This window comes from Poecilia latipinna, unplaced genomic scaffold (genome assembly GCF_001443285.1).
Source record: "Poecilia latipinna isolate Pla-1442-1.1 unplaced genomic scaffold, P_latipinna-1.0 Scaffold204, whole genome shotgun sequence".
Taxonomy (NCBI): Eukaryota; Metazoa; Chordata; class Actinopteri; order Cyprinodontiformes; family Poeciliidae; genus Poecilia; species Poecilia latipinna.
Window position 1 is genome coordinate 383,184 of NW_015112820.1, and position 22,662 is coordinate 405,845.

Sequence of the window (22,662 nt, forward strand, 5' to 3'; positions counted from 1 at the left end):
CTATCTACATTGGCGCTAATTCACCACCGTATTGGAGACTACAAAGGAACCTGAGCTAAAAAAATAAATAAATATAAAAGCACAATCCTTGACTTCAACCTTTTGCCCACCCTCCTCTTGTTACCTCCTGCAGCCGTCAATATCGCTCCAACATTTATAGCTGATGTGTTTTATTTTCAGAGGAGCATCAAAGTTTGAATGCTACTGAAGCAGCAGCTGCTGGGCAGATTGGACGCACGCCGAGATGAGGCGATTAAAGATTCAGGGAGTAAAAAATAAAGTTTTCAACGTGGATCTTTTCTCTCCTGGAGGAGATCAGGACTCAAAAAGGTTCAGGGAGGGGAAGAGAACAGTTCTGGTGAGGAACTGCTTCCTGGTTCTGCTTATGATTCTGTCTACGACGCGCTCTGAGACATGGGAAGCGGATACTGTAATTGAGCACAGGCTGGGTTTTTTTTTTTTCTGATTTGATGCAGCCTGATAAATATTTAAGAGGCAACGAGGGATAAGTTTCAAAGCGTTTGGCTATTTAGAGGGATAAAAATGCACAACTCACACAACAAGCTGTTTCTCCGGTCAGATTCTGCCACAGACTGATGAATGTGAAGCGTAAACAGTTAACAATAAAAACATGCGGTTGATCCTAATTTAGTCGGGGCTCTCTTTGAATTCTCAAACTGACTTTGAAGTTTTGCAGATTTGCAGATCAAGAGACGCGAAGTCTTCTCATTAACTGAGTGTCTTTGTAGAAACACACAGCCTGTCTTTCAACCACTCAGGCAGGTTCTAATAAAGACTGAGATACTCTGAAAAATGTATCTGTCTAGCTGCGTTTCTCCTGGCATTTTGTTGTTCAGGTGGGGGGATTGCTGAAAAGTTACTAAAGCACAATAATCTACGCACATCCACAGTTTCCATATGCATGTTGTAGAGGAGGGATTGCTGGAAAAGTTACTAAATCGACAATCTACAAAAATCCACAGTCCCCTCATGCTTGTTCAGGTGGGGGAATTGCTGAAAAGTTACTAAATGAAAAATACATTCACAGCTGCCTCATGTTTTCAGGAAATGGGATTGCTGAAACGTTACTAAATCAACAAACTATTCATATCCACAGTTGCCTTGTGCTTGCTCAGGTGGAGGGATTGCTGGAAAGTTACTACATCAACATAACTTATGCACATCCACGGTTGCCACAGGCTTGATTGAGTGCAGAGATTGCTGAAAAGTTACCAAATCAGCATAATCTACAAAAATCCATGGTTGCCACATACTTGTTAAGGTGAGGGGATTGCTGAATAATTCAGTTAATATAATCTACATCCACTGTTACCTGATGCTTGTTCATGTGGAGGGATTGCTAAAAAGTTACTAAAACAACATTATCCACACACGCCCACTGCTTCTTCTTTCTCAAGTGGAGAGATTACTGAACAAATTATTAAATCAAAATAATCTAATGCACAGTTACCACATGCTTGTTCAGGTGGAGAGATTACTGAAAAGTTACTAAATTAACAATCTATGCACATCTATGGTTGTCACATGTTTGTTCAGGTGGAGGGATTGCTGAAAAGTTACTAGACATAATCTCCATCCACAGTTGCTTCAGGGTTGTTAACATGGAACGGCGGCTGAAAAGTGACTAAATCAAACATTTACACACACCCACAGTTGCCATTTGCTTATTCAAGTGGAGGGATTGCTGAAAAGCTACTGAATCAATATAGTCTAAAAACATCCACAGCTATGCTCGTTCATGCAGAAGAATTGCTGAAAAGTTAATAAATCAACAATCTAAGCACATGTATATTTTCCAAATACTTGTTCATGTAGAGAGATTGCTGACAGGTTGCTAAATCAACATAATCTAAAAACATCCATAGCTGCTTTATGTCTGTTCAGGTGGAGGGATTGCTGAAAAGCTAATGACTCAGTGCTATCCATCATCCATTTCTGGACTTTCTACCCACTGTGGGTAATGTCACTGAATGAGTAACAAACATGTTTCAACCAAAAATTCACCAGACACAGACTCACACCTGCAGCTTCTGGTAAAGTTTCATAAGTTTTTTATTGAAAGAAACTGATTTGGAAAAAAATATTGTGCCTGATTGTATTTCTTGTTACTTATTTCATCCTTAAAATACAAAAATGTATGCTTAACTTTAGAATTTGGTCCATCTGAAGATGTAATTTTTAAATATTAAATGATTGATCATTTGATCAGTTAGTACTTTAGTAGACTTTTTACCAAATACTTTTTACTTTTACTTAATTAAAAAGATTTTGTAGTAGTTCTACTCTTACTTGAGTACATTTTTTGGGTACTCTGCCCACGTCTGTGTGAAATGTAAAGTTATCATTCTGATCACAACTTTCCCCTCTCCACCAGAGAGAAGTGTGGAGAAAAATCACCCACAATCAGATCAAATTCCGGCTCCTCAGCTCTGCTGCAGAAGCGCATGATTGCCCTCCACAACTCCTCCTGACCTACATAACAAACCGGACAACTGGATTTAAAAAAAAACAGAGACCAAAAATAATACACCAACCGTGTGCCGCTTTTGGGACGGTGAGGACCCCCACCAGAGCGCCAACAAACACCCACCATCCGGCGCTCATGGTCGGACCTGCAGCGGGCGAGAAATCCAGATCCACTCCGGAGGAGAAACCCCCCTCTGTGCTTTTAAGCGTTTCTAGTTAGAAATAAAAGCGATTCCCTTTGTGCGTCATCGCTGCAGAGATCCAACAGAGCCAGAAGAAGCGAATGTATGAATATATATAAAAAACAAAAAATAAGAATGAAAGAAATCCGGAGAGACGGAGCGCGCCGGGTCCGAGTCCTGAGCGCTGCGCTCCGGGGTTGGAATGCAGCAAGATCCGGTAACCTGGAAAAGTATCCTCCTCTTCCTCACTGCTCGGTCCAACTCTTCTTCACTTTTTGAAATAAAGCCCCGCTGCCCAGCAGAACCAGAACCAGCAGTAGCCGGGAGTCCTTTAAAAGCCGAGGCGCATGACTGAGAGAGGCGGTCGGAGTTTGCAGCCACTTCTTCTCCCTCCTCTCCCCGGGAGGACGTCCCACCTCTGTCCGCTGCTGCCTCCACAATCCCGCCCTCCCTCCTCCACCGATCATAATCTCACATGATGGGGACTCTGTTTCTGCGGGATTGGGATTAAACCACAAGCGAGAGAGGAATTTGGATCATCTGAGGGATTCGTCCTGTAATCTCATTTACTGCTGCAAAATCTGAGGTTTATAGAAATAATGAATCATTTCTCCTCCCTGCAGGGTCTTTCTGCGCCTTTTCATTTTATTATTAATATAAAACTTACAGTCCAAACTTTTAGCCTCTGGCAGACTATAAATGTCATTAAATTAAAAATGCAAAAATTTATTTACTGTGATTTTCTGCTAAACAATAAACATTTTTAAATGAAATCTGTGTATCATGTTGCCTTATTAAAAGAAAAACAAACAATTTCCAAGCTTTTTGGGTCATCTATTGTTTTCTGTTTTGTTGGCTAAATTTTTACCATTCTTGACTTGGGGCCAAATAAAATCCTTTCAAGGGCCACAAATGGCGCCCAGGCCCCACTTTGGACACCCCTGGCTTCCAGCATAAAGTCAACATGCAGGGCAAAACTAATATTAAAACTTTATTCTCTGACTTCATTCCCTATTAGTATAAAAGTAAAAAGTATTTCCACTGGCAGACTATTTCACTTGTAATATGGGAAACATGTATTGTCATAAGTGAAATAATCAATATTGATTTTTCATCAATATTAGGGAGCGTTTACTTAACACAAGCTCATGTCTTGCTGAAAAGTTACAAGTTAGTTTTGTTTTATTTCAAGCGCACTATGATATTTGCACGACAAACTAGACCAACTTGATAAGATTTTGTGATTTTACAGTGTAATAAACCTCAGAGGACAGAAATAAAGCAGCTGCATTTGATTTAAATTACGAGGAAAAACCCTAAATATTTTTGAAAAACATGTCACCTTCCATCCATTCATAAACTTTTGTCTATGACATAAAATTCAGATAAAATCCTTTAAAATTTCAGTTTGAAACTTTTTAAATGCTTAAAAGTTCAGAAAGTATCATTACTTTAATAAGCAATGCATGTCAGAAACCTCACTGGGTGGTTTTGGATGTTTTTATGTCGTAAAACTCTTAAATCCATAATTAGCCTTTTTCTATGCAACGTGGGATTAATATGGATCTTCACGTTATTATTTCCTTATCATGTATGATGCAGAACATACCTGATTCAGATGACTGCACGATCTCTTTAACAGATTGAGAAGCCAAAAATAAGGCGTCAATTTACAGCAGGTGTGATGAAACAGGAAGCAGATGGTTGAGCTTTTCAAATGTTGATGTTAGAAGTATTTTTTTTTATCTGCAGATGCATCCTTTGCTACATTTCGAATAAAATCAGCTTAAGTGGTTAAATAAAACTGCAGAATGCCAATATTTAGAATGCCAATATTTTTTCTATCTAGTTAATCGATCAATTTTGCGGACCGCCATGGAGTGCCATAATTTGCCGGCAGCTGACGTAAACTGCACATCAGCTCGAAAAGCTAATAAATTTTTTCATAAACACCAAAACGAAGGGTATTATATCTCTAATTTCAGTATATTTTATCTACGTCCATAAACGCATGATGTAGTTCCAGTAAATCATAGCTTTTCCTCATTAGGTCTGTATGTATGAAGCTGGTGTGTGTGTGTGCATCAACCTGCTAGCTTACCTGCAGAGTGTAATGTTTAATCAGGACTGCAGGTCTGAGATTCCTCAGTGTCACATGGCAGAAACCTGATCTCACTCAGCCCTTTTGTCCTCTGCCAAAAGCGCAGATCAGAAGCAGTTTCACCTTTTTTCTGCTGCTAATGCTGCTGCCGTCTGCACACACGGGCTAATTATAACCCACAGCTCGGAATCAGGACTTGTTCTGATGTCTCCGGAGATTGTACTCACTTGGAAAGGTCAGGGATGGCGTGAGATTTTACACCACAAGTACAAAGAGATTTAGAAACCAACAGGAGGTTAAAAACAAAAGAAAAAGAAAACCAAACATCTTAATTTTTTTCTCAGGAGTTTCCGGTGGTGTAATAGGGAATTTGTAGATGGAAAAGAGAAGAGTAAATTTCCGGCAAAAATAAATAAATGAAATTCATAAATTTTAGATTGTCTGGGGAAAAATCACAATAACATCTCTGAGCTTGAAAAATTAAAAAAATTGCCAGAAAGGTTTTTTAAATTTTGAGTTTAATCTCAGAAAGCTGAAAAAAAAATTCTAACTCTTTTTCTGGTAAATTTTTGACCATTGGAACTGCAGAGTTTTTGGTTTTTTTAAGATTAATTCCATATTTTTTTATTCCAAATTTCAAAGTTTTGAAACCTGGGTTTTTCTCTGTGAAATTTCTGACATTGCGTTAAATATTGCAGTTTTTTTCCTCATAAATTTACAGTTTTTGAAACTCAGAAATGTTCCACATTTTTTCTGGTAATGTTAAAAAGTTTATCTAAAAATTTTAGCCTTTTAGTAATTAAAGTTGAACTTTAACTTCAACTTTCTCGTGTTAAATATCTGCCATTAACTCCAGAATTTCTGGAAAGAGGGAGAGGGGGGGGCGGGTCCTCCAAATTTCAAACTTTTGGAACTCAGAAATTTCCATATCTTTTTCCAGAAAATTTCTGACATTAATCCCAAAATTTTGAGTTTTTTCCCACAAATTTCTGATTACTGCATCTCAGAAATTTCCTGGTTTTTCTAGAAATTTTCTGAATGATCTCAAAATTTCTTATTTTTTGTAGCATATATTTAACTTTTAAATCTTAAAACTTTTAAAACTTAAAAGTTTCCTTGTTTTTTTTTTCAAGAAAATTTCTTAGATTAATCGCAAAGTTATGAGTTTTTGTCAAATCTTGTTTTTACTTTTCAAAATCAAATTTCAAAATTTACAATAAATTTTTGGATTGACAATACTAAAAAATTGTTTCTGCAGAAAAATGAAACAAACTGAATTAGACAAAGTTTTGTTTGGGATTGTTTTTCTTTTTTTTCATTTTGTTAAAGGTGAAATGTGTCAGGTTCACCACAATGCATGCCTGACAATTTCCTTTCAGTTTTAGTAGAACCAGACGGTTCTACCCTAAAATAAATCCAGTTTTAGTAGAACCAGGCGGTTCTACCCTAAAAAAAAATCCAGTTTTAGTAGAACCAGATGGTTCTAAAACTGGGCCTGAATGATCTGAACTGCTCTTTAGCTTTCATGTTTCCTGAAAGTTCAAGATTTACAGAATACAAACAGGATTGTTGGGTTTAACACTTTCTGTGACTGAAGTGTAAAAAATATGGAAACATTTTAAAAGCCCTAGTTTGGGGAGACGGTGGGGCCATTAGACATTAACTCATTAAAGTTCTTATCATCACTTTTACCATTTTCTCAGCTTTCACTGGCACAATTAGCTGCTGCCTGATTCCCCCCAGGGAACAATAAAAACTTCAGACTTATCTCTATCTTACAGTAAATGTCAACCTGAGGACGGATGTTTGTACCCGGCTGTGCTGTTTGGAGAGATAGCAGCATGAATGTCCATGTCTTACTTTCTCAAAGATGAGCAGCGAGTCTTTTTATCAATGTGTTCAGATGGGAGAAAATCCTGAAGAAGCTGAGATATAACTATTTATGCTAGGGTTTTTGACCCTAAAACCGGACTGTTCTACTAAAACTGGCCCGAATGATCCAGATCACATAAAACATCTGAACTGCTCTTTAGTTTTCACGTTTCCCGAAAGGAAATGTTGAAGATTCAACAGGCTGCAGAAACTCAGCAGCACATCGTGTAAACACTGCCCCCTGGTGTGCATCAGGCGGTATTACACCCAAACTTTTGTTTTTTATGTTTAACAAAATTTAAACACAAACTTAATTCGGTTACTTGAAACACATAACCTCAATTTTTTTAAAGGTGAATAACCTGCTTCTTCTTTTTAGTGTAGACTTGTCATAAAATTATAACAATCTAAGACAATCACCGAACATTTTGTAATTTAAAGCAGTTTGAAAGATACCCTAAAGAAAATAAGAGTCCACAAGACTGTCATTATTTTTAAGCTTTGCACTGTAGATTTAATAAAAAAAAATTAAATATTTTAGAGCTTTAATATGTGAGAATTATATGTGGATCAGGAAAAACATTTTGTGTTTTTACAGCAGGGTGACTTGTATCCCATGTAAAGTCCTTAATGGTCATTTATATCAAACATTTTCAAGATGCTGGAGAAAAAAATCATTAAAAAACATAAAATGTTTGAAATAGTGGATAAATTGTTTTCCATACAACAACAATAAATTAAATTTAAAACATGAAAAATGCTCCATTAATTTGTTAAGATTTCAAATTGAGTTTCAAATGAGACATGCAGAAATCAGATATTAGAAAATGTCAAAATAAACTCCTTAAAGTTTGTGAATTTAACTGGAGAACTGTAGAAAGTTTTGATTAATGATGCATATCAGGAAAATGTAACAATAAAAAGAAAGAACCGAATAGTTTCATCCTGTTTGTCCTTTTTGTTTAAAAATCAAACTTTGGTTCTGACTTTAATCTACTGGGATTTCCTTAAAACAACAACAAAAAAAACTCTGAGGGAAACCAGAAAAACAAAATCTTTATTCAGTACGGTCATTATTTATAATCTGATAGGGAAGTCATTTCTCATCCGTCTGAGCTGCTTCAGGTAAAACACTTTCGGTCCGGAACCAGATGGCTTCGCTGGTCTGACTGGACATGATGGCCCGCTCAACAAACGGTCCTGACCAGAGAAAAGAAAAATAAATCAGCCAAAGCTTTCACACTAGCAAGGTGTAGCTGCTACACTGCAAAAACACAAAATCTTACCAAGTATTTTTGGTTCTAGAGCAAATAACTTTAAATAAGACAAAACTAACTTATAAGCAACTTTTTTGCGAGAATTAGAAGCTTGTTTTACGTAAATAATTCCTTATTATTGGGGGGAAAGTACTTGTTCCACTGGAAGATTATTTTACTAATAAGGCGAGTACTTTTTCATCAATTTTACAATTTTAAGGAAATATTAACAAAACAAGCTCATAATTCTTCCAGAAAAGTTACTTGCAAGTTAGTTTTGCCTCATTTCAAGTTTAAGCTAACTTTTATTTCCATTACACAGATCAATAACTCATTGAGACATCAGGAATAATAAATATTAATTTCACTGTAACAATAAAAAAATAATGTTAAATGACTTTCCTCCTCAAAATTAAATGCTTTTTAAGAAAGCATTTAAACAAAAATATAAGTCTGAAAAAGAAAATGTTCATCATTTAACAAATAGAAATAATTTTGGTCAGTCTAACTAACCAAAAACAAGAAGAGTTTATTCTGATTTATCTTCGGACAGTGAGAAAAAATGTGTCTGTCTTTTTATTAGGTGTATGAAAATATTAAGTTTCAAATGTAAATAAAGTTTTTCTGATTTAGACTTTTAATCAAATGTTAGGTTGAATTTTATTACAAAACTGTGCAGCTTGAAATCTTGAAAACTCCTACTTGAAATGCAAGTATTTTGAAATATTTCATTAACTTGTACAAATGAACAATATAAAAAAAAGTAAAAATAAAACTCTCAGCGCCCAACCACAGCCGAATGAAATTAAACTTCAGGTCTGGACTCTAACGTGACATTAATGTACAAAATAATCTGTGGGAAGTTATTCAGAACATTAGAGCATCTCTAAATCATAAAACAATCATTAACACAATATAAAGAATCTGACTGAGTTTTTCCATCTCCCTCCTGCTTTCTGTTGCTTTGATTTTACTTTTATCTTCCAGACAAACAGTCCTCTCAGCATCGTGTTTCCTGTTGTCTGATCATCAGCATTTTCAGTGCTGTGCTTTTTAAAAATAATTCCCATAATCCCCTGGGTTTTATTTTACTTCTAATCACCCACACGCTACATTTCCACGCTCGTTTTCTTTGTTTTAAGTGTTCATCCGTGAAGCTCCCTCTTGTTTCCGCCCACTCAGAAGCCATTCGCTCGGCTCCAAACGACTCTTGAAGCACATTAAAGTAAATACAGAAGAAGAAAGAAATGGTAATTAAACCGGAAGAGTCCTCTCGACCCTGTCTCTGGCACAAACTCAAATATCGGCGAATATGCTCCTGATTAATTACAATTGATTGTCTATTAATAGTTTAAGATTAAAATTAATTCCAATCGATTAACTGATAATATCCGCTTAGCCTTAGACAGTCTGTTATTGTTGCAGTTTGGCCGCCATCCAGCAGAGGGCGCCGCTGGTCATTTTAAGCGGAGCCATAAATACAAGATGGTGGAGTCGTAGCATAACAGCAAAGAGTAACGGTCCAAACAGACCGATGAGGGACGGAAAATGCACCTTATGCGGTTCTGTTTTGAAATATAAACACTCAACAAGCTCTTTAGGCTGTTCAATTAACATAAAGTCTCGGCAAGTTCCTTAAGTTTCACCGTAATAGCGCTTTATTTAGCCAGGACAGCGCCAGTTTATTAAAAAAAAGACTTAAGTGCTACGAAGGATGTAACGACAGGAAATCGGAGCCATGACAGAAAAAAGTGTAGCATGATGGGGAACAAATGTATGATTTTGAGCAGGGGTCCCCAAACTCCGGCCCGCGGGCCGGATCCGGCCCGCCACGTCATTTGGTCCGGCCCCCTGAACAATGCCCGATCCGGCTCGCCTGCTCATACCAGAGAGCATTCAGTGTTTTTTTTTCATATATTGTATTTTCCGGGTTATATTTGGATTTTTCTTCAACCACCAGGGGGCTTTTGAGCAAATGTGAAACTTACTTTCCCTCAATGGAATATATACTCGTCAGTCACCGTTTCACTCACGGTTTTTTCCATTTGCATTCTGGGTAAAAATCTATCCAAAAGTGTCGTCGTCTCTCCCCCCCCCCGCCGCCAAGAATTTCTTTGTTTTTTTTTACTGCAAAAACTAAGACCGGCCCCCGACCACAGAAAGGAACAGCTATGTGGCCCTCGCAGGAAAAAGTTTGGGGACCCCTGATTTTGAGGGTTAATACACTTCATGGAGCGAAGTTATAACTTTCCTTCCACAGCAACTACAGATGGTGCTTCTGTATGAATGAACACCTCGCTGTTTCACTTTCATCTTCTATTTTTCTATTCAGCAACCTAAAAGGTTCCTGTTAGTTATATTTCATTAATATCTGTCTGCAAGATAATAAAATTGTGGGGTTTTTTAAAATTATTTTTCATCATAAAAATGTAGCCCTTCATGTTATGAAAAGACGTTTGATCCAGTTGATAGAAGAAAAAACTCGTGTTTAGGAAAATAACTTGACTGAAGATACTTGGATGATAAGATATGAAAAGATTTAATACCCCTTTGGGATAAATAAAGTATTTTTCAATTGAAATGGATATATTAAAACAATCTTAATGTTTTTGACTGATTAAAACGCCCACAGATTCAAAGTTATTTACCAAATTATCTTGTTAATGTGGGCTTCATTAATTATTTTGTTTTTGAGGTAATGAAGTGAGGTTGGAAACTTGTTTTTAAACTGTTTAATGTCGTATAATTTCTTTGTTCTTGTTGATATTTTGCGTTTTTAATGATCATTTTGAAAAGTAGATGATCCATTGCACGAGATTATCCTTCCAAAAAATGTAATTTCAGCTTTAATGGGTAAAGCAGGGATTCTGTCGCTTCAAAGAAAGTTGTGTGAAATAATGTCTCCCAATATTGAATAAATGCTTAAGATGTAACATTTTATAAATGTACAAAAAAATTATTTTCTAATGTTTCTTAACACAGCAGGTTTGATGCATGAGTAAATATAAAAATATCTTGATTTACTTTTTTAAAAAAAAAAGAAGTAAAAATCCTGAACATTAGATGGTTTTTATGTGCAGACTTGAGGGTTTAATTAAAACCTCCTCTGTGTTTCTGAAAGCTCTGCTGAGGCACAAATGTTGGTGACAATTTGTACAGATAATCTTTAATTAAATTAGTTTTTACACCATTTCAGCCTCTCGCTGTAATGAGGAGCCATCAACTGAAGATTATACTCCAAACCTTAATAGTGAGGGTAAATAGAGACATCAGAAAAACCGCAGGAAACAAGGATATGCCTGACTTTAAGGAAACTATTTAAGAGAAGTAAACATGACAAATATTTAGACTTTAACATTTAACGTTTTCTCTTTACCCCAGACTTTAAACTGCATTATTTCCATAAATTATGAATAAGAATGCATGCAGATTAAATTTTAGCAGATTTCATTCTCTCTCTAAAAACTCCCACATATCCAGACCTGTTACAACAAATTGCTGGACAATCAATTGTCCCAGACTTTATTGTGATAAACGATAATATTGTTGTTTTGAGATCATTTGTCAAGAAATACAATGACAATGTCATAGTAATGCAAGAACACATTCCCAAAGATCAATAAACATTACATTCTAATCAACATTTAACACTGGAACTGGAAGACATTTCAAATCTCCAAAACAAATGAAATTAATTATGAAGTCGCTGTAAACAAACTTTTTCTTTAAAAAAATTTATTAGTTGTAACCAAAGCATCAGACTGAAGATATTTATCATCCAGTTTTTGGCAGAAAGAGAGAGAAGAGAAAAATGATAAACAATGCAAATGGAAATTATTGAGCCAGTTTTAATTTATTATGTGATTAATAGATTTTTTTGTGAAAGCCCTACACCTAACTGAAATTGTTTGCAGAAAAACACAAAGTCTTGCTGGCTGTTAAATGTCACGTTCCTGTCTGTAAATCTGAAATTTAAAGTCCACCTGAAGGTTAAAGCTGCTGAAATTCAATACGTTTCTCTTTACAAACCTTCTTCTAAACAGGAAGTGTGTGATTTATTTGTTGGTTTTGGAGAACATACCGAGGCTGGCCGGTCGGCGTGAACAGACGTCGGTCAGGATCGCCTGCAGGTTGGCGAAGATTTGCTCACTGGGCATGTCAAGCTACACAAAGGTAAAAACAAGAAAAAAATTCAGCTTAATTTTTAACTTTCGGTCCTAAAGTTCTGCCTTCATCTTCTAGGATTCAAACAAACCTTTTTTTTTTAGGAAATGCCATTCTTATGTAGGCATAGAAAATGAGAAAAATCTTAATTTCTGCTGTTTGCTTGGTTTTGTTCAGCCTAGCATGCAGTTTGTTGTGAGTAACCATAGCAACACTTTCTGCGGCAGCCATGTTGGACGTACCGTGGCTATCTGGGTCCTAACGAAGCAGTCGCTCTCCACCTGGTACTCATGACCCGTTTTAAACAACTGCAACGCCTGGGAAATATTGTTGGTTACGGTACCTGCAGTTAAACAGAAACATTTCTGTAGACATGAGAAATACAAAAAATATCATAATTCAAGCATCTGGACCTCAAGTTGGAACCAGATATTTATCATTTTTATTTATAAAAAGACAACTTTTTTTTTTCTCTGAGACATTAAATCAGACTAAACATTTCCTGTTTTCTATTTGCTAAATGTTTAGAATAATAATTTGTAAGGATTTATGAAAATTACCATTTAAAGTGTAAGACTTGGGGCAAATGTTTTGAGTTTTCTTCCAAAATATCTCACAATGGAGTTCAACTTCTTGGCTGTTGTTTTGAGATTTTGTTTAAATAATTAATTCTCCTTCTGGTGTCTTGGCTGATTTATTTTAATTTCTCCCATAATTTACCAGAATAAAGCATTTTGTTTAAGGGTTTTTCTTTAAAATACACCCCCAGATGTGACTAATTTTAACTGAAATGTTGCAAATTAACCAATCAGACGCTTACAAAGTGATTGAATCATCGTTTCGGCTTTTCCGAGTAAATGTCCGTCATCGTCCTGAACATTTAGGAAAAAGATTTAGTCGTTTCCAACAGATTTTACAGGACAAGTTTAGCCTGATTTTTTTTACAGTGTACGTAAATATCTGGTTTTCGACTGTGTTGGTGACAGAGCAACAAATTTATTTTTCACCACAAATTATGTCAACAAATAAAGAAAAGAGGAGAAAATCTCTTCTATAATCAAGGACTCAGCTGAAAAGGGTTAATTTAGTAAACTTATCAATATTTATTGATACACTCATTGAACAAACAGTGAGGAAAATAGTAAAATTAACAATCTCAACAAAAGGTTTTGGAGAGTTTTAAACATCAGTAACTGGAATTTATCATAAGAATGATAAATTAAAATTCTTATTACGATAAGAAATTTATCAACATGATAAATGATAAACAATACAATAATTTCCCAACTATAGATATAAAAATCTATTTTCTGGAGTTCCCATTAACCTTTAATAACAATAGAAATTGACACATTGATAAAATAAATACAAAACAAATTGATAAAAAGATTAGCTTAGATTAATGTGGAGAAGAATAAATTGTTTGTCTTTAAACATTTGAAGTATTAGATTTTTTTCGATCAACTTTAGAGCCTAAGAATTTTCTCCAAAGTGAATAAAAATCTGTTCATTTTTGAAAATGAAACACTTTCTGAGCTTTCAAAGCTGAAAAAACAAAACAACTACGACTCCATTTTGAGGAGCCTTTGAAAGACGATTGCATTCGTTGCATTGCTCTGATGCAACAGACCATCAAACGAAGGAGCTGAACCCTCATTTTACCTCGTTTGCTCTTTGGAAACTTCTTCCTCAGTTTGTTTTTCAGAGGTACAATCTTCGTCAGCATGTCAGGAACTGCAACGTAGAAGTCGGCTGAAATCTCATCGTCCAGAATCTGAAAAAGAGATTTATCGGATCCCGTTATGCTCTACAAACTGAGAAAATCTGAGTTTTCTCATATTTGTGCAGAGAAAACCAATCAACCCACCGGCTGAATGAGCTCTGCTCCTCCAACAAAAGCTGCTCCGTTCTCCTTAGCAAATGTAGCCTGACCAGAATCCTGCAGAAACAGACAGAAGAGGCACTTTAGGAAATCAGTCAGAGCTCATTTATTTAGGTGGTTAACATGTTCATGCACTTTATAACCCGTAATATAAAATATCAGCTACAAGTCAAATCAAACAACAATTCAGATGTGCTGTTTATGCACATCTGAATCGTGCTTATAGAAAATGAAAACTATTAATCACTATGAATGCCTTAAAAAAAAAAAATGATGGGACAGAAGACAATTAGAGCCACTTAAAAAAAAATTATCCAGACTTTTTTTTCTCAGAATTCAGACTTCAAAATTCTGAGAAAAAATCATAATTCTGAAAAAGTAAAAATTCTGAGATGAAAATCAGATTTCTCTGGAAAAAGTCAGCATTCTGAGGATTTTTTTTTCCGTGTCCCTAATCTTCCTCTGTCAGAACAAGGATTAAAGTTTTTACCTCAGTGAAAACCAAAACTTTGTTCATCTCTGTCTTGAAGGGATGCGGTAGATGCACGGTGCTGACGAAGGGGTCGACTTTTTTCTGAGGAGAGACAAAAGAAGAAAACATTGTTCAGTTGTTCTGAGCAGTCAGCATGCTGCAGGAAGATAAAAGATAAAGGATAAATGGAGGGAAAGTGGCAGAAATTAAACCTTCCTGTCTCCAGAGTGATTCATTATGTATGGGAACATTAGATCTGTGGAAACGGATGAGAGGAAGCCGGTCTCTGCGGACCAGAGGAAACAAACTTCTGAGCGTTTCCAGCCACCGCTCCGCTCCGCAGTGATTGATGCATCATCTGCACGACTCAGATCAGCGCCAGTCAAGTGCAAAAGGAGGAAATGAATCCTAACAAACCTGCCAAGAGTGACTGGTTAAATTTGGTTTTAACTGATCAGATCGGGTCAGGGTTCTCCATCAGAACCAGAAGGTCCAACAGGACTGTGTTAAGTAAACATTCAGAAGGGATTTCCACAGAACTGATTCCTGCATCTGATGCTTGAAAACCCAAAATGTCCAAAGCTACAGTGAAGAGTGTCGGTATAATCCATTTTAATTATGGTTTTGGTTGTGTTTGGTTTTTATTCCTGTTTAATTTATTGTTTTAGGTGGTTGTGTTTTACTGCGATCAATATTAATAGAAATACGTCTGATGCAACATTCAATATATAAGAACCGCACTGCATTCTGGGGGATGTGGACAGAGGAAAGGCTTTAGCTGCTCAACCTCTACTGGAATCAGCTAACTCTCCCGCTCTTTGGTTGCCTAGCAACAACCTGTTGAGTAACTGGCGCAGCAGCAGTTTCAGGTTCCCCCTCCTTGTCTCATAACTGCTTAAAAATAAAAAACAGCGTTGAGTGGATCAAACAGGAAAGGTGACCACACCAGTTTAGCGGTATTTCAGATATTTAAAGCAAAAAAAATATCAAGAATGATCAATATCAACTGATATAAAACGTTTATATTGTGATGCTTCAGCCATATTTTCTAGTTTCAATGTTAAAGGTTCTTCTCAAAATTTAAGTTTGTTAATGTCTGAGAAAGCAAACTTTCATTATTTTAACATGATCAAAAATTTACTTGAAAATGGTCTTAAAATGACAATATTATCATTTATCGTAATGATTTTTGGGACATTTTATCATCCAGCAACATTTTTATTGTTCATTCTAATAATATTATGATTTTATTCTGATATAATATTAAAACTTTATTTGTACCACTGTGTTTTTGTAATATAAATTTACTCTCATGATTTTTCCTCTTTTAGTGAATGAATTAAGATATTGTAAAACGTCTCGTTGTGCTGTTGGTGCGAGGTTCGCTCGCTGATTAGAGGCAGCGCTACCTTTTTCTCCAGCTTCATGTCCAGCTTCAGGTCGATGTAGACGGGCTGATCGGCGGGCGTGAAGTCCAGCTTCTGGAACCTCTTCAGCATGTCGATGCTGTCTGCGGCGCTGTGGATGACCCTGGCATAGAACCGCTTAACGTAGACGTCATCCACAGGAACCCAGGCGGTCTTCCCAAAAGGCTTGGGCCTATCTTTGTCATCGATGACTCGCTTCTCTTTCTTCTCTTCCTTCTTTGCCTCCTCCTTTTTGTCCTTCTTCAGGGCCCTGCCGGTCGACAAGTACGACAAAGGGTTAGGACGATTGTACACAATGGAGAAAAAAAAGAAGAGTAAATTTCTACCAACAAAAACTCAGAAATTTTGGACTTCAACCTCAAAAATTTCCAAGTTTTTATCTAAAAAATTTATTTGAAAAGCTGAAAATTTGCAAAGAAAAAAAATTCTAAATTTTGAGCTTAATTGCAGAAATTTTCTAAAAAAATTAAATAAAATTCTGACCTTGCAAAATAAAAGATTTTTGAGAAAAAAAATCTGAAATTTTGATATTAATCTCATGCAAATTCTGGAAATAAACTAAGATTTTTGAGTTTCAAATGTAATTTTTTTTCTCTTTTCGAATTCATAAATTTCCACTTTTTCTCTAGAAGAATTCTGAGATTAATCGAGACACTTCAAATTTTTTCTCAACAAGTTTTCAACTTTTCAATCTTTTTCAATTTCTTAGAATAATCCCAAAATTTCAAAGTTTTTTCTTGAAAATGTTTTACTTTTCCGACTTCGAAATTTCCACGTTTTTCTATTAAATTTTCTAAAGAGATGTCTGGGTTGGTTGGTGGAAATTTACTGCTTTTTTCACATTTTCTTATTCCAAATCTCCCCTGATAGGCCGTCATAAGTAGGAGGGATTTGAAACACGGCAGGACGAAGCTGAGGTTTCACAGCAGAGATGCTAACTCACCTGACAGCTGCGTAGGTACGGATGGGTAGAGTCCTCGGTGCCGCCTGAGATACGGCTAAGTACGAGGGACCGCCGGCGCTCAGCAGCTGCTTCTGACATCCTGACAAAACTGAGCAAGAGAGAAAAACATAAAACAGGTGAAGCAGAACGTGTTTCAACCTGATTTAATCCAATTCAATTCCTTGAGATACCCAGTCGATTTCTCCTGAAACTGAAAACTTTGAGGAAGGTTAATTCAGAGTATCTACTTTCTACTCAGACTTCGTAAATCCTGCTTTCTGAAATGGGGCCCAGATGGTCGTGGAATATCTTCCCCTTGGAAAAAAGAACAGCTCAAACAAATTAATGAACGCCTCAAAATAAAATCATCATAACAATCAGTAGGAGTTTCTGATACAGGCTACATTAGCTTTGTTGTTTTCGTTTAGCTGCTTGAGATGTCATATTTGGTTTTCAACACAAAATATTACTATTTTTAAGAATGTAAGTCTTATAAAACTAAACTTCAACAACTAGAACTATAATTACTAATGGCAATGACGTTGTGTTGTGGATCGTGTTAAATATCCATTAATTGGAAGGGATGTTGCTACGCCCCCTAATCTTAGTATTTCACAAATTGGAAATAAATGTAGGCCTGTTTCTTTATGTATTAGTTTATAGCTGTTTTCTATGTCAGTATAACTTCACATGAGTTTGGAAAGTTATGCTAGCTTTCTATAATCACTCTATTTTACTTAGCAACAATCTTGTAGCCTTTTAAATAGAGAATTAGATCAATTAGATAGAAAATAAATTTTCATTGTGTGTGAGTGGCATTTGGAAATTTAAGTAAAATGTCATGGTTGGTTGAAAAAGCAGCAACAGGGGGCTCTGAATGTTTTTCGCCCAGGGCACCGAACAGGCTAGGACCGCCTCTGATAACAATGAAGAGTGAATATGACAGAAACTATATTTATGCACTGTGACGTCAGATAAAGTTTTAATTACCTCAATGTTCAATTACTTAGCAGCTCATACAAGACGTGGTTACATAGAAAAGTGAACGGGAAAACAAATTAAGGCTGCGGGCATCAATCTGTTAGCATTAGAGGTGCAATCTCGGATGTATTTCTAGATCGGAACATAGAACCGGACGGTTTGAAGAACTCGTCGTCCTCACGACCCAAATAATATACCCAAAAAATAATACAAAACATTATAAAGCTGAAACATGCTCTAAATAAATTAGGAAATGAAAACATAACAAAAACTGACCTTTCCAAACATTCCGCGTGCAGGTTGCCATATCTGCTGTTAGCGGTCCGTGTGAAAACAAAAGCCGGTTTTTTGGTTCCGCTTGACAAAAGGGTCGAATCTAAACTTTTAAAAATCAGACAATGGAAGTTTAATTTATCTACTGTGGTTTGTAATAAACACTCAGTGGTAAATCATTTACGTTAAAAGAAACGCTCTATTCCGCACATTTAAGATCTTGCATTCAGTATAAATTATGTATTGAATCTTTATTCAAAGCACTTAAAAGTTTGACATTAAATGTTAAGCTTAGATGACAGAATCTAGAATACTTTTAACAATAAACTGAGTGCATATAAAAATATTTGGAAGATTTCATTATTACATCGTCAATGAATACCCATCTGCATAATAGAAGACAATAAAATATATATAGATAGAAACAAAAGGGAATTTTAACTTCTAGTATAAATTTTTGGTTTTAAAGAGGCTTGTTCTCAATATGTATATTTTTTTACTAACAAATAAATACATTTAATTACTAACAAAATAAAAACAAAGTACCCACCTTTTGCTGAAAGTGAGGTTTCCATGTCTCTTCAACTGTCCTTTTGTAGGTTGGAAGATGAAAGGTTTTCAAACCACATGGATATATTTTATAAACTACAGTACCTTTGATCAACTCTAGTTTAAAATCTTAAATTCTAAAACAGTTCAAATCTAGTTGTTGAGTTATTCAACATTACATCTGGATTCTTTAACAAGCCCACACTTAGCATGGTCCTGATGGATATTTCTTTCTTTCTGAAGGTTAGTCATTCATAAAATAAATAAATGAATGAATAAACAAACAAATAAATAAATAATTAAAGAAAGAAAAAAAGAAAGAAAGAAAGAAAGACAGAAAGAGAAAATAATAATAATAATAATAATAATAATAATAATAATAATAATAATAATTTATGTTTTGTTTCTAATCGCTAAAAGTTTTATTAAATTTGGTTACACAGAAATGTTGTTTAACACTGTAGGCGCGCTCCGGGAGAGTGACGGGGACGAGCGGAAGCCGCGTTTGTTGTTCTTCCTTCTGTTTCCGAGACGTTCAGGGGTCTACACGGGTTCCAGAGGCGCGTCTGCATGTCGCTGCTAATTCCCCTCATAAACCGTCTTCTGCCGCCCCCGAATGAAGGTAAAGTCCCGCCTCGGTTCGCGTTCACACAGAACACGTCCACACGGGTCGGTTCCGAGTCAGATTAAACCCGCTCCTGGCAGATCTTCTCCCCGGCAGTGAGCCCCAGTGAGCCCTGGTGTCGAGCGCACAGCTGCCGACAGCCGAACTAATCCAGCCCGCTGCTTCGAAGGCGCTCCCCGGTGAACGCGGCTGTGTGCTGTTTTTATCGCTGTTTAAATTAATGTGTCAATATGATAAGTGTTATCAATTTTATCAATTATCTGACACTTGTATTGACTCTGGGGTCAGGTGTGACAGCTGCTGAGCCGAACTTCTTCCCAACGGGCCCGTCTGGCTACTTTTGACACTACAGCTATGTTTGGAGTGTCGTCCTTCAGCTGTCTGTGCAGTTGGCATTGCTACATTTTCTCCCATTTAAAAAAAACTCTCCCACCTCGTAAAATTACAAACCTCAGAGTTTAAGGCGACAATTTCCAAGTTTGCAGGAAAAAAAAAACTTTAGTGATTAGTTGAAGTTCAGAGTCTAAATATGTAAAATCCCTGCATGGGTGTGATGAAAGTTTCCTCTGGAAGTGTAGTTCTGTGATATGAACAGATGCCAGCAGGGTCATATGTCACCCTGCTCCTTGCTTGTGACCCAGTAATGTGTAAACAGGTTATGCAATTCTTTTCCAAACTTGTTCGCCTTGGCCAACCTCATGTCTGCTGCTGCATAAACACCAGGCAGAAAGTTCTGCAGCACTTCTCAGGTTAGTCTGCATGCTGCTGCAAAAACGCTCCCATGCTACAGGTGTGTTACATGTTCTGCACAGACATGCATGTTAAATAAATACCTCCTCAATTTTCTAGGGATGGGGGGTGTCTGGGGTTATATATGATGTTACCAGCAAGGAGAATAAAGTCATGTTAGAAAAAGAGTAATTATTAGTTGTAGAACCAAACAGGCCAAGAATTATTACTTTTTTGTTTTATAAATATAGAAAGCTCCAGTCAAAATATATATTTTTTGTAAAAAATAAAAACAAAAAATTCTAAAACGCAGATCTAGAATACAAAATGAGTAGCTACTTCAACATATTTTTACTCAAGTGAAAGTAAAAAGTAGCCATCCAAGAAATTGAAATGGAATCCTTATTTATTTCAAACAAGTAAAGGTCAGAGAAAAAATAAAATAATTACAAAGAAAACAAAAAATATATCAAATACATAACCAAACGTTTATATCCAGTTAGAAAAGGAGTGGGGAGAAGACAAACTTATTAGATCCTACTCAAATTACTCAAGTAAATATGAAAAGTACTGGAATACTTGATTTAATATCTTAAAAATGATTTAATCAGATAGAGAAAAACTATGTACAAATTCTGGTATTTAAAGACTGAAAGAAAAAAGTAAGAAATCATAAATTCAGGCAGAAAAAACACTTTTACAAATTACTTTTTTCAAATATAAAACTTTCCAAATTCAAACTTCCTGCTGGTGATGTATATATAAAAATGCTAGTAGAGGGTGAAGCGACAATAAATAGCACTTACTTTATTTTCTTGATCTCTATAAATGGCTCAACAGGTTCAACAGAGAAAACATCAGAAAAACAAAGCAGGTGTATGAACAGGAGGTCTCACTTTGATATAAACTGTGTTTATTTCTGGACCATTTTTGGTTAAAACACATTTCTTCTTTGTTTATTGACATTAAAAGTATTACACAAGTAAAAGTAAATGTATGTTGTATTAAAACTAATCCTAGAAGTAATTTTTCCCAAAATGCAAATTTAACATTTACCGTATCGTTTAGTTATCTTTACAAAATTCTTGCTGTGATAAGAAATTATGATTTATTGACTTAAAGTTGAATTACAGCAAATGATCTCTGAGAATCCCAGTAACTGAAAGTATTTGCAGGACTGTTGGTTTTATTATTTTCTCCACTGCTGTTTCCACGAGAGCTTCATTAAATCTAAATACATTTCAATGTATCCTGAAGAAAATTCACTTTTATCGTTATTTTATTGATTTCACAAAAATAGTTCATCCCTATTTTACCAATACTCAGAAAAACAAACAAGTTTCCTGAAGTATGTATAAAACTTTTTGTGTCTTTACTCATAAAATTATGAATTATAGCTATTACACACAGTTCTTTGGTGGTGATTGACAGGGTTTTGATGTATCTGTAAAAGAAACTCGATAAAAGAAAAGGTTGGGATGAGAAAACAGACATTCGTGCAGGCAGAAATGTTCAGGCCGTCCTGGAAAGCAGCTGTTTAAAATTACATCTCCAGCCTTACGATGTATGATTCAGTTGAAGCGGTATCATGCGTCACCCCGGAAAAAAACATTGTCTTAATAAAGAACCAGCAGCTTTTTTTCTTCCAACTTCTTCTTTTCTTGAAATCTGTTTACAAAACTTCTTTTTTCGCTCCTTAAGTTTAAAGTTTTTCTCCCTGAATTAAAAGCTGGACTCAGTGTTTCTGTTTGCTTTGTTTTTGTTTCAGATTAACAGGTATGCCAAAGGAAAAATATGATCCTCCAGATCCCCGCAGATGTTACACCATCATGTCAGCTGAGGAGGCGGCCAATGGGAAGAAGTCTCACTGGAACGAGCTCGAGATAACCGGTTAGTCCGACTGCTTCTAGTTAACGGGAAATAAATCCCAAAGCTTTGAGTTCAAAATGTTCAGCTAAAGAAACATCCAAGATGGCTCGGTCAAATGCAGCTGGTTGTCTTCTCTTTTATCTCTTGAAGACATTTCAAAAGACAAAATAGCTTCTTCAATTCAGACTGAACCACAGAGGAAGTCCAGAGATACACCAATCCACTTTTTTTCACTTCCAATACAAATATCTGAGGTTTAGCATCGGTTGATACCGTTCCGATAAGGAAACACTGTGCTGAATTTATAAAAAAAAAAAAATTAAAACTCAGACATAAATTTATTGAATTTCAAATTTATTTGATAACTCTGCACCAGTATAGCACACTTAAATGCACCAATAACTTCACAAGTTTGGCCGAACACGTAAAAGCAACTTTAATTTATTCAGTCACTGGACTCAGGAGTAGAAGAACCACTGTAAAATAAATAATACAGAAATGGAAACAGATGAAAGAACAATAGGTTTACTCCCACTTGGTCAAACATGTACAAATTAAACTGCAACAAACAAATTTCGTAATATTGTACTTAAACAAATAATATTTATTATTTATTATTTTGCTCAGAGTACAAAGCATAGATTTAAACTGAATAGATCTGCACAAGTGGATTTGATACATTGCCACCAATACCCAATCTAGGTTTTTTTTTATATCGGAACTGATACAGATATTGATATCAGATTATTGCATCGCTAGGCATGTCACGATTCCAAATTTTGCTAGACGATAAATTGTCCCAGAAGTTATTGTGAGAAACAATAATATTGTTGTTTTGAGTGGAATCAAC

At 35.7% G+C, this 22,662-nt stretch overlaps 3 protein-coding genes across 3 annotated transcripts in view; 1 reads left to right on the top strand and 2 right to left on the bottom strand.

Moving 5' to 3' along the window:
- The window catches only part of fras1 (Fraser extracellular matrix complex subunit 1), a 277,569-nt gene extending 274,315 nt beyond the window's left edge, over positions 1 to 3,254 (bottom strand). The window contains exon 1 of the mRNA XM_015031370.1: positions 2,556 to 3,254. Within this exon, the coding sequence (XP_014886856.1) occupies positions 2,556 to 2,625 (70 nt within the window). The 5' untranslated portion in view covers positions 2,626 to 3,254. The remainder of the gene's footprint in view (positions 1 to 2,555) is intronic.
- A 4,419-nt stretch (positions 3,255 to 7,673) lies between these two features.
- mrpl1 (mitochondrial ribosomal protein L1) lies at positions 7,674 to 18,143 on the bottom strand. Its single transcript, XM_015031372.1, has 9 exons — positions 18,044 to 18,143; positions 16,787 to 16,895; positions 15,826 to 16,093; positions 14,435 to 14,518; positions 13,930 to 14,001; positions 13,725 to 13,836; positions 12,305 to 12,405; positions 11,980 to 12,061; positions 7,674 to 7,842 (listed from the first exon to the last, which is right to left on the bottom strand). Exons 1-9 carry the CDS (start codon positions 18,072 to 18,074, stop codon positions 7,739 to 7,741), a joined length of 963 nt encoding a protein of 320 aa, XP_014886858.1. The 5' UTR covers positions 18,075 to 18,143; the 3' UTR covers positions 7,674 to 7,738.
- A 946-nt stretch (positions 18,144 to 19,089) lies between these two features.
- Positions 19,090 to 22,662, top strand: part of cnot6l (CCR4-NOT transcription complex, subunit 6-like) — a 24,821-nt gene continuing 21,248 nt past the window's right edge. Inside the window, exons 1-2 of the mRNA XM_015031373.1 lie at positions 19,090 to 19,211; positions 21,712 to 21,833. Coding sequence (XP_014886859.1) covers positions 21,722 to 21,833 — 112 coding nt within the window. The 5' untranslated portion in view covers positions 19,090 to 19,211; positions 21,712 to 21,721. The remainder of the gene's footprint in view (positions 19,212 to 21,711; positions 21,834 to 22,662) is intronic.

Bases quoted from the DNA above. Each gene is read 5' to 3' on its own strand.
- mrpl1 (XM_015031372.1), bottom strand. From the start codon at position 18,074: ATGGCAACCTGCACGCGGAATGTTTGGAAAG. The intron at 16,896-18,043 runs GTCAGTTTTTGT...TCTCTTGCTCAG, and splicing joins CACGCGGAATGTTTGGAAAG to TTTTGTCAGGATGTCAGAAG. The intron at 14,519-15,825 runs GTAGCGCTGCCT...GTCTCTCCTCAG, and splicing joins ACATGAAGCTGGAGAAAAAG to AAAAAAGTCGACCCCTTCGT.